The sequence below is a fragment of the Galeopterus variegatus genome, unplaced genomic scaffold (genome assembly GCF_000696425.1).
Source record: "Galeopterus variegatus unplaced genomic scaffold, G_variegatus-3.0.2 Scaffold5815, whole genome shotgun sequence".
Lineage (NCBI taxonomy): Eukaryota > Metazoa > Chordata > Mammalia > Dermoptera > Cynocephalidae > Galeopterus > Galeopterus variegatus.
This window is the reverse complement of record NW_007731926.1, coordinates 25,563-37,499: the sequence shown is the minus strand read 5'-3', so window position 1 is coordinate 37,499 and position 11,937 is coordinate 25,563. Positions and strand designations below refer to the sequence as shown.

The 11,937-nt window shown below is 47.3% G+C and overlaps 1 protein-coding gene across 1 annotated transcript in view; it reads right to left on the bottom strand.

Moving 5' to 3' along the window:
• Positions 1 to 415: 415 nt before the first annotated feature.
• The window catches only part of AMER2 (APC membrane recruitment protein 2), a 12,705-nt gene continuing 1,183 nt past the window's right edge, over positions 416 to 11,937 (bottom strand). Inside the window, exons 2-3 of the mRNA XM_008590029.1 lie at positions 5,569 to 5,665; positions 416 to 4,098 (exon numbers count right to left, since the gene is read on the bottom strand). Coding sequence (XP_008588251.1) covers positions 2,994 to 4,098; positions 5,569 to 5,665 — 1,202 coding nt within the window. The 3' untranslated portion in view covers positions 416 to 2,993. The remainder of the gene's footprint in view (positions 4,099 to 5,568; positions 5,666 to 11,937) is intronic.

The window sequence follows — 11,937 nt, the reverse complement described above, 5'->3', positions numbered from 1 at the left end:
CAACCAAGTATCTTAGAATCATACAAACACAGGAAAGGTGTCATTAGCCCATATCAAATCCTTCCCTTTAAAAATCAGGAAATATAGGCCTGTATAATTCTCATGTGGTCATTAAGTAATGCATTAACAAACATTGGGATGTAAACCTAGTAAAATTCTAAAAAGCAATCTCCATGATCGTTGAGAGGAAGCAGCCCTGGGCACAAGAAAGCAACTATGATCCTTTTCCTGTGGTTAGAAAACGCTGACAACCCACTGTTCCTGCCACTCCAGTGATTTCCCATCAAGTGACTGAGGTCATTTAATTCATGGCCTGAATCCCTTATTTGACTGGTGTGGGTGCAATTCTTAGATATAGGGTAAAAAGAAAACAAATGAGAAAAAACATGGAAAATATGGAAAAAAGAAATTTTTAAACTAAATCTTTTATAACTGTTAATTGACAGATGGGAAATTAAGGTAAACTTTGCTAACAGTTTCTTTTACTTACGAAGAGAAGACACATAATAGTGGTGTAAATGCAGAAATAAGTCCTAAAATTATGAAAGCAAAAATAGTTACTTCCAGTGCTTAGCTTAAGAAATAGATTGCCTTTCCTATTACATTATTCTCATCTGTTCTTCAGATGCTCTGAACATTCCTGTACAATCGAACAAATGAACAAATAAAGCTTTACCTTGAATTCACACAAAGAATATAACACAAGAAGGAAATAAAGATCCTTTGTTTTACAACTAGGAATAAAATTTATGTTCTCTGCACTCACTAGGGGAAAACGAATGTATTCTGACTCTAAATAGTACTATCAGCATTAAATCAAATTTAAATCCCTTTCTCAAGACAGAAATAATCTCTAAAATATTTCCAAATCTACAGTAGATGTCTTTTGTCTGTCAGTTTGCACACAGTTGAGAACACGAGCAGTGTGAGTGTGAGGTGCTTATATGAGTTCCTGATGGATGTGTCCAGAATGCTTAAGGCTATGCTTAATATCCCAGTTCTCAAGGAGAATCCCAAGTGCAGCATCCCCCTCTCTGGTGTATCCTGCCTCATGTAGGGCCTCATCTATAGACACAAGGAAATTAAATATTAAAACACTACCTTGAGATAATATTAAGGATCTGAAACAATGCAATAAAGCCAGAAATCTGACTAATAAAGAAATTCAGCAAACCTCTCCTACCTCTTCTAATTGAATCACTGCAAACTTAAAATGGGGGATGTTCTGGTTTATGCTATTGGCTCAATTTTTTTTTCTTTTGATGCCCATTTATTTTATTACTTCCTTCATATTATTAAAATAGGTTTTCGTATATTTAACTTGTCTTCTTTCCTTTACAAAGCAAAAAATACTCAAAAAGCATGTAATAACAGTTGATTACTTAGGCAATCTCTCTGGAAAATGATAGTTACACAAAATGTTTATGGCATTTACATATGTATAATTTCACTTGAATATGTAGTCTTCCTGAATGATGAATCACCTTCTAATAGAAGCTCTGGTCTTTTGACACTGAAGTGCATTTCAAAAAGGATATTAATTTAATCATTAGATTAAAATAGTATTCTCAGAAATGCTTCAATTTATCACTCAAACTATCTACGCATATAATAACCCTTTCTGAAATAAACGTTTTATCTGAAATATTAGAAAACATACATATAAGTAAACCACTTTTTAAAAAAAATCTTGGCATAAAGTGTTTATGATACATCGCTTGCCAATGTATCATATCCTGTCTCAGTCATCAGTCTATAAAGCAAAAGTCAAATAACGTAAAAACTATGTTTTTCTATTTTTTTCCCCTGTGTTCCTCATTTTGGTTTCCCCATAGTGAGGAATGGTTGGATCCAAAATTTTATAACCAAGGCAAAATCTCTGAAAACCAGGGTTTGGAGTGAGAAACAGAGTTTTACCAAAGGCAAGGCTGAACCATTCCTCTGGAACGGCAACACAGTAGTTTTTTTGTTTGTTTGTTTGTTTTTTTGAGAACCAGAGAACCCATATAAACAAAACCAGAAGTGCTTCCCATTATAGTACATAAAGGAACATCAATGGTTTGGGGACAGTGATCATATCTGGCTATAAGACCAGATTTTATATTCTAGGTTATTGACAGATTATATAAAATGTTAACGGCAGGATAAACTTTAAAACATGTGTTATCTTTACATGAGAAGGTTTACCGTTTGCAAATGCTTAAATACTGTGTCTATTGGTATTTAGTGAAATCTTTCCCTACTCCTGATTTCTGTACTGGGCGGGGGGAGGGGGGGGATCAAAAACTTGCTCTGCTTAGCCTTTATTTCTCCCCAAACAAATGATCTGAACCAACCAAACCAAAACTGTCCTTTATTTTTCCAGTTGGTAGACATTTACCTGTTTGCATACCTAGCAACTGAAAGTAGGAAAGTTTTCTGCCAATCAAAAATGCTCTCTGCTCATCAGGTAAATACCTCTTTCAGCTTTGTAGGTGTTTTCCACACAGTGATACAGCAAGGGGTATTTTTTTTTTTTCCTGGAAAGGAAAAGAAAAGGAAGGAAGGAAGGAAAGAAGGAAGGTGTTCTGGAAGAGGAGAGCGCCTCTGGTTCTGCAGTGGTTCCTCCGTGTCCTCAGGACCCTGACACAGCCCAATATCCTGGCATGACTCTTAGGTTTGGTTAAGTCCTGTTGTCCACAAAGGCAAGTAAAGGTGGCTTCCAAATGCTCAGTGCATTAAAGAAAAAAGGAAAGATGATTTTTTAAAATGATGAAAAAGAAAAAATGCTTGAAAATAATTTCCAGGAACATATCTTGAGAGGAGAATCCCAAGCACAGCGCCCCCTCCCTGGTTTACCTTGCCCCTGCTCACTGCACGAAGACCTCCTCTGTCCAGGCTCTGGAGCAGTCCTAAAAGACTTTCTTTAGGGGAAGCACAACTTGCTTTAGTGGTTTCCAGGGGGAAAGTTGTATTCCTTGAAATGTGGCCCATCCACCTTGGCCTCAGAGACCTCACAACTTTTTGGCACTGTCGTGGCAAGCTGCTGCCCGGATGGTGGTCCCAGCCAAGCCCCGGTTGCTGACCCTACGGACCAGCACTTTGGAAACCGGGATTTTTGTTCTGGGCATCTCACTCCTGGCTGGTTGCTGGTGCACAACAGGATGGCTGGATGGAAGGTTCGCGAGATGCTTGATACTAATAGGGATTTTAGAATCCTTCAGCAAACTGCCTGGTGTTCGCAGTGGACAGGTGATGGTGCCTGGCGACACGGGCTTTAAGCGGGACGAGTGGGTCGTCTCCTCGTTTGCAGGAAGGGCTGCCGGGCTTCCATCCGGGTCAGCGTAGAGATCGTAGAGCGCGTCCCCGCTGTAGCTATCCCGGGGGATGCCGGCCTTTTTACCGCCGCCGGTGGGGTCTTCCTCTGGGCCGGGCGTGGTGGAATCCCAGTAGCCTTCGTCACTGTTGGGGACGCCTTCCTGCTGCTCTTTCTCCGGGTGTTTGGGCTCCTCCTTTGGATGGAGCTCAATGGGAATCCGGGTGAGCCTCCTGCGCTTGACCGAGGACACGTCCTTGGCCGCTTCCACACACCTGGCGTCTTTGGAGGTCTCGGGCACCACCTTGGTGTCCAGTGCAGGTGCCGTCTTAGCCGCTCCTTCTTGGGGTCCTTGTCCTTGATCCTCAGTGTGAGAGAGCATGTCCCAGAATTCCTGGAGGTAGGTGTCGTCCACCTCGTCCGGACTGGCCATCTCCTCCCCTCCGCCTTGGTAGGCCACCACGCTGGGGTTCTTTTTAGAGGGAACTGGCTTGCCCGGCCCGGGGGCATGCTTGTCACAGCTGGGACCTGCCTCGTCCTCTTGGTCTGCAATAATATCTCCACAGCCTGTAAGAGAGTCAAAGCTTTTCAGTGAAGTCACGTCAGAAAACATCAAACAAATACGCTCGGCCGATGGGTCTGAGGGTGGATCAACAGAGGAAGGGTCGGGGACGGCAGAAGCCCGGCCGCTGCCACATTCGGCGTCGACAAGGGGGACAGTCTTTATCGGAACGTCACCTGTCCTGGAGGCGTCCTCGGCCTGAGTGCCCGGGGGTCTCTGCAGCTGCTCTGACCCACCTGGTCTGGGGAAAAAGGAAAACCTTGTCCCAGGGAACAGCCCAATCTGGTGATCTTTCCTGCACTCTGACTTTGAGGGTGACTCCTCATATTTTAACCTTGACATCTGACTTCATGATCCTGGCTGAGAGCTATTACCAAAAATAAAGAAGAAATTTGGAGGGGCATATACATACATATATATGTAATATATAATTTATACATGTTATGTATTTGCTTAATAATTTTATTTATTACTTTTTATTAAATATAATTTAATAATATATAATATTTACATATATACACAAATATCAGTCTTTTCCTTACTTTTTTATGTGCTACTTGTGTCATGCCGAGCAATTCCTATCCCCGTCCATTTAAACTGGAGTTTTACTAACAATATATGTTGACCATTGCAGCTTCTGGAGTCATGAAATAAAGTTAGTTTAAATTGAGACCATGGGGTTATTATTTGTATTATTGCCCTTTTCGGTTCATTTTTTTTATCATGAACACTCCTTTGCAAAATGAAGAAATCAATGAGTTAGGTTCAGGAGAGGTTTTCATTCCCAGAGTTCTAATCACATTGGCCCTGCCCATGATTAGCTCATATCTCTCACTGTACAGTAAGTGATGCTGAGGCCAGAGAGGCTTTTCCCTGTGCTAAATGACCACTTGACATGACAAATCAGAGACCTGTGCTTTGCGGAGGAACAAGATGTGAGTAACTATAAAGAGAAACCCATCTGATATTTCTTCACAATCTTTTGGAGGGCAATTGAAAGCCTCTCAACTCTTTCACACACACACACACACACACACACACACACACACACACACACACACACACACACACCCTATACAGTTGCTTAGATATGCAGGTTTCTATCTAACTGTGTCAGTTTGAAAGAGTTTATAACTGGGATCAGGGAAAAATTAAGTAATCTATAAAAAACCTCCCCTTCTGCATCCCTGCTCCTGGGAGTTGGGAGAAGGTGGCCTGCTTACCCACTAGGGAGCTTTAACTTACTAGGACAGGCCAAGTGTGACTCAAATTTACATGAGAATCCTTGGGTCCTCTGGGAGAAATCTGGCAGAGGGCTTGGGATGGATAACAGTCCTTTGGGACACAGATGCGCAAACAAAGAAAAAGAGACAAAGCTGCGTTCAGTCTGTTGAAGGTGCCCTAGTGGTGAGTCATTGGCCCCAGGGTACAAGGAAGCAGGGATGCCTGGCACCATCTGAAGGCACCGGGCAAGGCAAGCTTTAGAAGCCGTGGTGTCGGTGAGGACCCTCCAGTGCTCCCATACCCAAGGTCCTTGTTATGGGGACTATCAGAAAAAGGATAGTGAAGCCAGCTTACAAAGAACTTAGCAGAAGAACCAGACAGGTGAGTAGAAGGCCAGGAGGGGAGGGGGCGATGAGCAGGATGGTTTGATGGCTGGAGTCCCAATCACACTGCTGGGTGGCAGATGGAAGTCAAAGGCCATTGTTACAACCCATCACAGAGATGTAGCCACACCTTAAATCGCTCTTCACAGTCAAGAGTGGCGGAAGCAAAGATTGCATTTGCACAAAATGGTAACTTTTTCCCTGAAAGACAGACCATGACAGGGAAGATAATCTTACCAGAAGCACCCTTGTTTTCCAGAATCACCCCCATTTTTGTTTATGGTTCCTTGTTTTATTTTTTCCTCCAGTCTGCCCCAATTTAGAGAGTGAACAGAAAATTAGAGTGGGACAGAATAGAGCACAGGGCTAAGGGGAAACGTTTCAGGAAAGAGCTGTTCTGAAACAATGCGATGCTTCACCCACAACAGCAAGTGGATTTTGCTGGAAGACACGTGGGAGCTTTTCTTTTTTGACACAAGGGAGTGTCTGTTGTTTACTTGGGGCTTTTCTCTCTGGGTAGCGAGAAGCTCCTCTGGAGGAGGATACTCAAATCAAGGAAAAGAGGTAAGAGAAACACGAGGAGGAATTATTTGAGAGCTGAACGTCACCATTCCCCTCAGCAGCGCCACACCCTTTCTTTTTTCAGGGCGTCTTCTGGCCAGCCTAGCCCCTGCCTCTGTCCTCAGCTTGCCAAGTAGAATTTCCTGTCTCAAGTGAACCACCCAGAACATAATGTGGAAAGGGCTGGGCGAGGGGCTGCCCTTAGAGCCATTGTGTCGCTGCTGCCATGGGACCCTCGTGTCACAGCCTTCCCATTTAAGGAGGCCACTGGCTTTCATTTAAACTTGCTTTGGGTCTTTAAAGGGATAATGTGTAATCAGGGAGGTCTGGAAATGACACCTGAACTGAGAGCAACTCCTCCTGTGTGCAGCCTCCTCGGCCAGCTCTGAACCTCAGCACAGTCTGAAATGTCTAGCTCCCTGCTCTTGTCCTTTCCTGCCTGTGGTTATCCTCCATGTCAAGATTTAGAAGCTGTGATGCCACTGAAGACCCTCGGATGTCCCACCCAAGGTCTTTGTTATAAGACGGGCAGAGAAAGCCCCAGCTTCACCAGCTTTCACCTCCCACGCTGTCAACTCCTCCATGTCAAGATTTAGAAGCTGTGATGCCACTGAAGACCCTCGGATGTCCCACCCAAGGGCTTTGTTATAAGACGGTCAGAGAAAGCCCCAGCTTCACCAGCTTTCGCCTCCCACGCTGTCAACCTGGTTCATCCATCTGAGGCCTGTCCCTGCCCCCGAGAGAGGCCGTGGCCTCGTACAAGCTGAGACCACAATGTGAAGTGCGCTGGTGCCAGGAGAGAAACGTGGGGACGATCCCCTCCGGGGACCTGGCCCAGGGGTGCAGCGCTGCTGCTGCTTTCCTGCACCCTCCCGTCGGCGGGCTGAGGCTCTCGGCCAGGACAGGCAGGAGGAGGGCTAGGAGGTCCGAGCACAGGAAAGCCTGGGCCAGACTGACGTTCTTATGTGTTCTGCACCGTATTCATTTCTAACTAGTAACACGCAAGCGTAGGCGCCCAGCGCGACTGGCGATGTCCCGAGCTGACCAGCGCGTCGAGCTGCTGCGGGGAGCCCATCCCGGCGGAGGCCGACCCGCCCTTGGCTCTGAGTGAGGGATCGGCCACGGGACGAGGTGCTCTGGGCTCCAAAGGTGTCACCTCAGCCCAGCCCCTGTGGGTTTGTGCCTGGATTCTAGGGCAGGGCGGGCACAACAAAAGACCACATAAAAGTGAAATGAGCACTTCCCCACAATGCCGGCACCCGGGCGCAGGCCACACAGCAGCTGCTGGCGCTGGCACTGGGCGGTGTCTGTGCCTCTCCCCAGCGCTGGTGCTGCTGACAGTCTTTGGCATCCCTCGGCTTCCAGACACATCATGCCAGTCTCTGCCTCCGTCTTCACATGACCTTCTCCTCTGTGTCTGTCAGTGTCCCTTCTCTTTTTAGAACAACACCAGTCATCTTGGATTAAGGGCCCACCATACGCCACTACAGCCTCATCTTAACTTACATCTTACTTACATCTGCAAAGCTGCTATTTCTAGATAAGGTCACAGTCACAGGTACTAGGGGTGAGGACTTCTACATAACATTTGGGGGACAATTCAACCCACAACAAGCATTAGTGCCAGCCATGGTGACAGCGCCTGCCTTACCTTCAGTCATTTGACACGGTCACCAGTGCCCTTGACCGACACTGCTGTCCTTGAACTCAGGCCTTGGCGGGTTTGAACTGTGCGTGGCTGCTCCAGCAAGTGTGGGCCCTCAGCAGATTTCAGGGTCATGGCTGGCATGTCTGGCGTTGCCAGCAGTGCAGGGCAGTTGCACTACCAGCCCGAGTAAACAACAAAGAAACTGGTGCCTGTGGCATGAGTGCATCATGGAGTACATATGAGGGTTCTTCAGAAAGTTCATGGTAAGATTAGTATTATCTTTGAATTTTATTTTTCCATGAACTTTTCAGGTACCCTCACATGTGGGATCCCTGGGGCTTCTCAGGATTATCAGGAGGACCTTAAGAGGACTGTGGGAGTGCCCGTGTAGTGGACAGGTAGAAGAGAAACACCACCTGTGACTCCTCCTTTCTCCTCGTCCCTGCACAGAAGCCAGAGTGGCCTGAGAAACACACTACACAGTAACCACTGGCCCACTCCTCCCAATTCCCTTTCTCCTGTCCTGCTGTTTAGCCAGAGCGACTCAGAGAAAATATTTCATCACAGATTGCAGAGTGGTATGGGGTCTCTTCAGCTGTCAGCCACCAACGTGGACACAGTGAAGCCCAAAACAGAGTGGAATGAGGTCAGATAGCAGAGGGGTCGTGGCAGGACGCCAGGGCTTGGGCCTGGTGGACGCAGCACTAGAGAGCTGCCAGGCGAGCCGTGGGGGTCATTGCATCCCAGTAGAGATGCAGACAAGAACCGGAGTCCAAGGTGAGGGCCTGCAGGGTTAATGCAGAGGCTCAGGGGCTGGAGACTGAGGCTGGAGGGGCACATCAAGAGGGACACAGATTGAAAGCCCATGTGACAGCCCTTGGGTGTTCTTTTGCTCATCTTAAAGAAATTCTGCTCTGCATCTGCTTCTGGACACAAAGCCAGCGTCACACCCAGGACTTGGCGTGGTCCCCTCAACACACAGACAGTGTGCATTAACCACTCTTTGTGGCCAAGGTATGCCCTCTGCCAAGTTCCTCTTTCGCCCACTCTCCAGCCATCTGTACAAGCAGCCTTCTGCCTCAGCATCCCCTTGTGAAACCCTTGAGAACCTTCTGGATCACTGGCCCCCTTGCCCAGCTACTTCCTCTTCCCCCTAAGAGACAGTTCTCTCACTTTCTCATGACACGCTAGGTCTGCCCCTGCCCTTTGGCATAAGATCCTGCTGTGGTTTGGATGTCCCCCAAGCTCCTGCTGGAGCCTGATCCCATTGTAACAGTGTTAAGAGGGTGGGAAATCCAACTGTGGCATTTGGAGGTGATTGGATCATGAGGACTGTGCCCCCATGAATGGGTTAATCCTTTCATGGAGTAATGGATTAATGGTTTAATGGGTTATCGGGGAGTAGACTTGGGGCTTTATAAGGAGAGGTAAAAAGCATGTGGAAATCCTCCTGCTCAGGCCTTGCTACATGGCACCCTGCAGCTCCACCAGACTCTGCAGACAGTTCCCACCAAGAAAAAGGGCCTCACCAGATAATGCCCCCTGGACCTGGGACTTCTCAGCCTCTAAAACTGTAAAAAATAAATTAACTGCTTTCAGGTATTCTATTGTCAGGGACAGAAAATGGACTAATACAGATCCCTTCCACTGTCCCTGCCATGATGGCACTGGGGACATACACAGGGTTCCAGACAGTAAGAGAGTCCTCTCTACTCTCAGGTCCCTAAGCTCATGGGGGAGGAGTGTCTCAGCCCCACCCCTTAACCTAACCTGGGTGGAGGGTACAGGGATCACAGCCTCTTCCCAGAGACCCTCAGCAGGTTCTCACATGCCTTCTGTGAAGCAGGGTCACAGTGCACGGATATCAATCCCAGGGAAGGACTCTAATACTTCTCCAACACTATGCATGGGTGTCAGTCCACTTGTATGAGCGCAGTGAGACAGAACACACACAAGTTAAGTGAAGCAACTTTATTACTCACAGATAGGCAGCAAAGGACAACAGAAGCCTTGGATTTATAACGAGCCAGCCTCCCAAGGCTCAGGAAAGCTGTCCAGGGCAGGTGGAGTCTCATCTGCCTGTGCCTACGTTGCACCACAGCTGAGGGATCCTGGAGGTTCATAGCCCGGGGGTAGCTTGATTTGCTGGGCTAAAGCGCTGCAGGCCATCCTGTTTTAGGAGGAATGGGATCAGAGCCTGGGCTGTTCCAGACAGTCACTCCTTATCTCAGCATGCTGCATTCCCAGCACATTCTGCAGTTATTCTGAGAACAGGTGAGAAAGGAGGGAAGAGTGGGTCTCCAGGGCCATCTGCAGACATGTCCTGCACTTCCTCCCTCTGCAACTTCTTTTCTCCCATTCCCTAAAGTCTTGGGATCTTAACTCATCTGGACAGTGGACAAAACCATATTCAGACCAATTACATATCCTTTTAAACTTATTGCTTAGGTCAAGATCTTGGCTCTTGAAGTTCAAATGACCCTGGCTTTTGTAAACAAAAAACGCTTTTTTCCCCCAAAGATATTGACATGGGTTTCAAAAGTATATTTTGAACTTCAAAAGCTGAGTCTTATGTTTTTATGCATTTTTAAAATTTATTTTTTATTGAATTATAATATTTTATACATATTTTGTGGATTCAATGTTGACATGTCGATCAAATCAATATTATTAGCATATATATTATTACAAATCATGCTTGTTCTTTCTGCCCCTTGTCCAATCTCTCCCCATCCCCCTCACCCTCCCCCCTCCCACTTCTGATAACCCCAGATTTCTGCTCTCCCTCCGAAAGAGTAATGGTTACTCTCTTGATTTGTCACCTAGATGATCGTTCAGTGCTGAGAGAGGTATAGTCGGGTCCCCCACTATTATCGTAGAGCAGATGCTTCTTCTATCCCTCTGGAATGGGCTTTGTGAAGAGAGACATCCTCTTCTTTGGTCTCCACTGGTGACTCTCCTTGTGTCAATGTCCTCGAGTGGCTGGCAGGCCATCTGCATGGTGGTTGTGGCATCTAGTCACTTTTGCAGCAGCCGTGGCTATGGAGGTAGCTGTCGTGGGCTGTCCACATGGAAGTGGTGTTTTTGCATGCTCCTTGCCTGGTTGCAGGAGGAGGGGTCAGTCCCTGGCTCCCTCTGTTTTCACATTCTAAGATGTTGTTGTGGAGAAGTTAGGTGAGAGGGAGAGGGGAGAAGGGGGAAGGAAATGGTGTGGCATGCTCCTTGCCTGGTTGCAGGAGGAGGGGTCAGTCCCTGGCTCCCTCTGTTTTCACATTCCAAGATGTTGTTGTGGAGAAGTTAGGTGAGAGGGAGAGGGGAGAAGGGGGAAGGAAATGGTGTGGGAGAAGGAGGAAGGGGGGGCATGCTTGACGCCTTTGTCCTCCCACCATCACAGCTGAGGAGGCTGGGGCACTTCCTGCAGTAGCTCGGTGGTCATTGCTGGGCCAGTTGCAGGTGTCGCGGGGCATGGCTGAGGCTTCCAGTCCTCCCCCGTCCCTGGCTTTGGGGCCCAGGGGGCTTCAGTCCTTCTAGCTCTTATAGGTGTTCTTTGGTGATATGAAACCTTTACTAGTTAATATCAAACTTTGTCTCTGATCTGTGGGTATTTTGTTTTTTCTTTCAGTTCTGTGTTGGATTATTTGCTGTTCCCACCACTTAAACTCTGCACTGGAACTAATTTGCTGTCCTTTGCTTGCTTCTAAAATGGGGGAACTTCCTGTGGGAACCAGCACTTGAGCCCTGTGGTTGAGCTAAATCGCTGCTTTGCTGCTGATTTCCGTGGGAAGGCTTTCTGTGCAGCTCAGATTTCCATGGTTGACTTTGTAGGTACTTCCAGGTCTTGTGAGGTCCAGTACACCTGAGTTGTGTGGAAACTCTGATCTGGACCTGAGTCCTTTCAGCAAACTGCAACCCAAGCTTTTCTATATTCCTGACCAGTCTGTGTACAGACCATTCCTGTGTGAAGAGTGGTCCTGTGCTGATTGGGGGACAGATCAGCTGTCCATGCTGTGCCCCAGTGTTCCCCTGGTGGCCTGTCTCCCCCACCAATGGCACTCCAAACACCTCCCATGGGACAGGATGTGTGATGACTCATCGGCCTCTGAGTAGTTCCTTTTTTCTGTTGTCTGTGGCCCCTAACTCCTTTGTGGGTCCATGGGAATCCTGTTAGTGGTCCTGCTGGACTGGACGCCACCAAGGCCCTCTTCTCCCCTGCAGCTTCTAAGCAACTCATACAAAGTGCACAGCTGTGGCTTTTGCCAGCTCA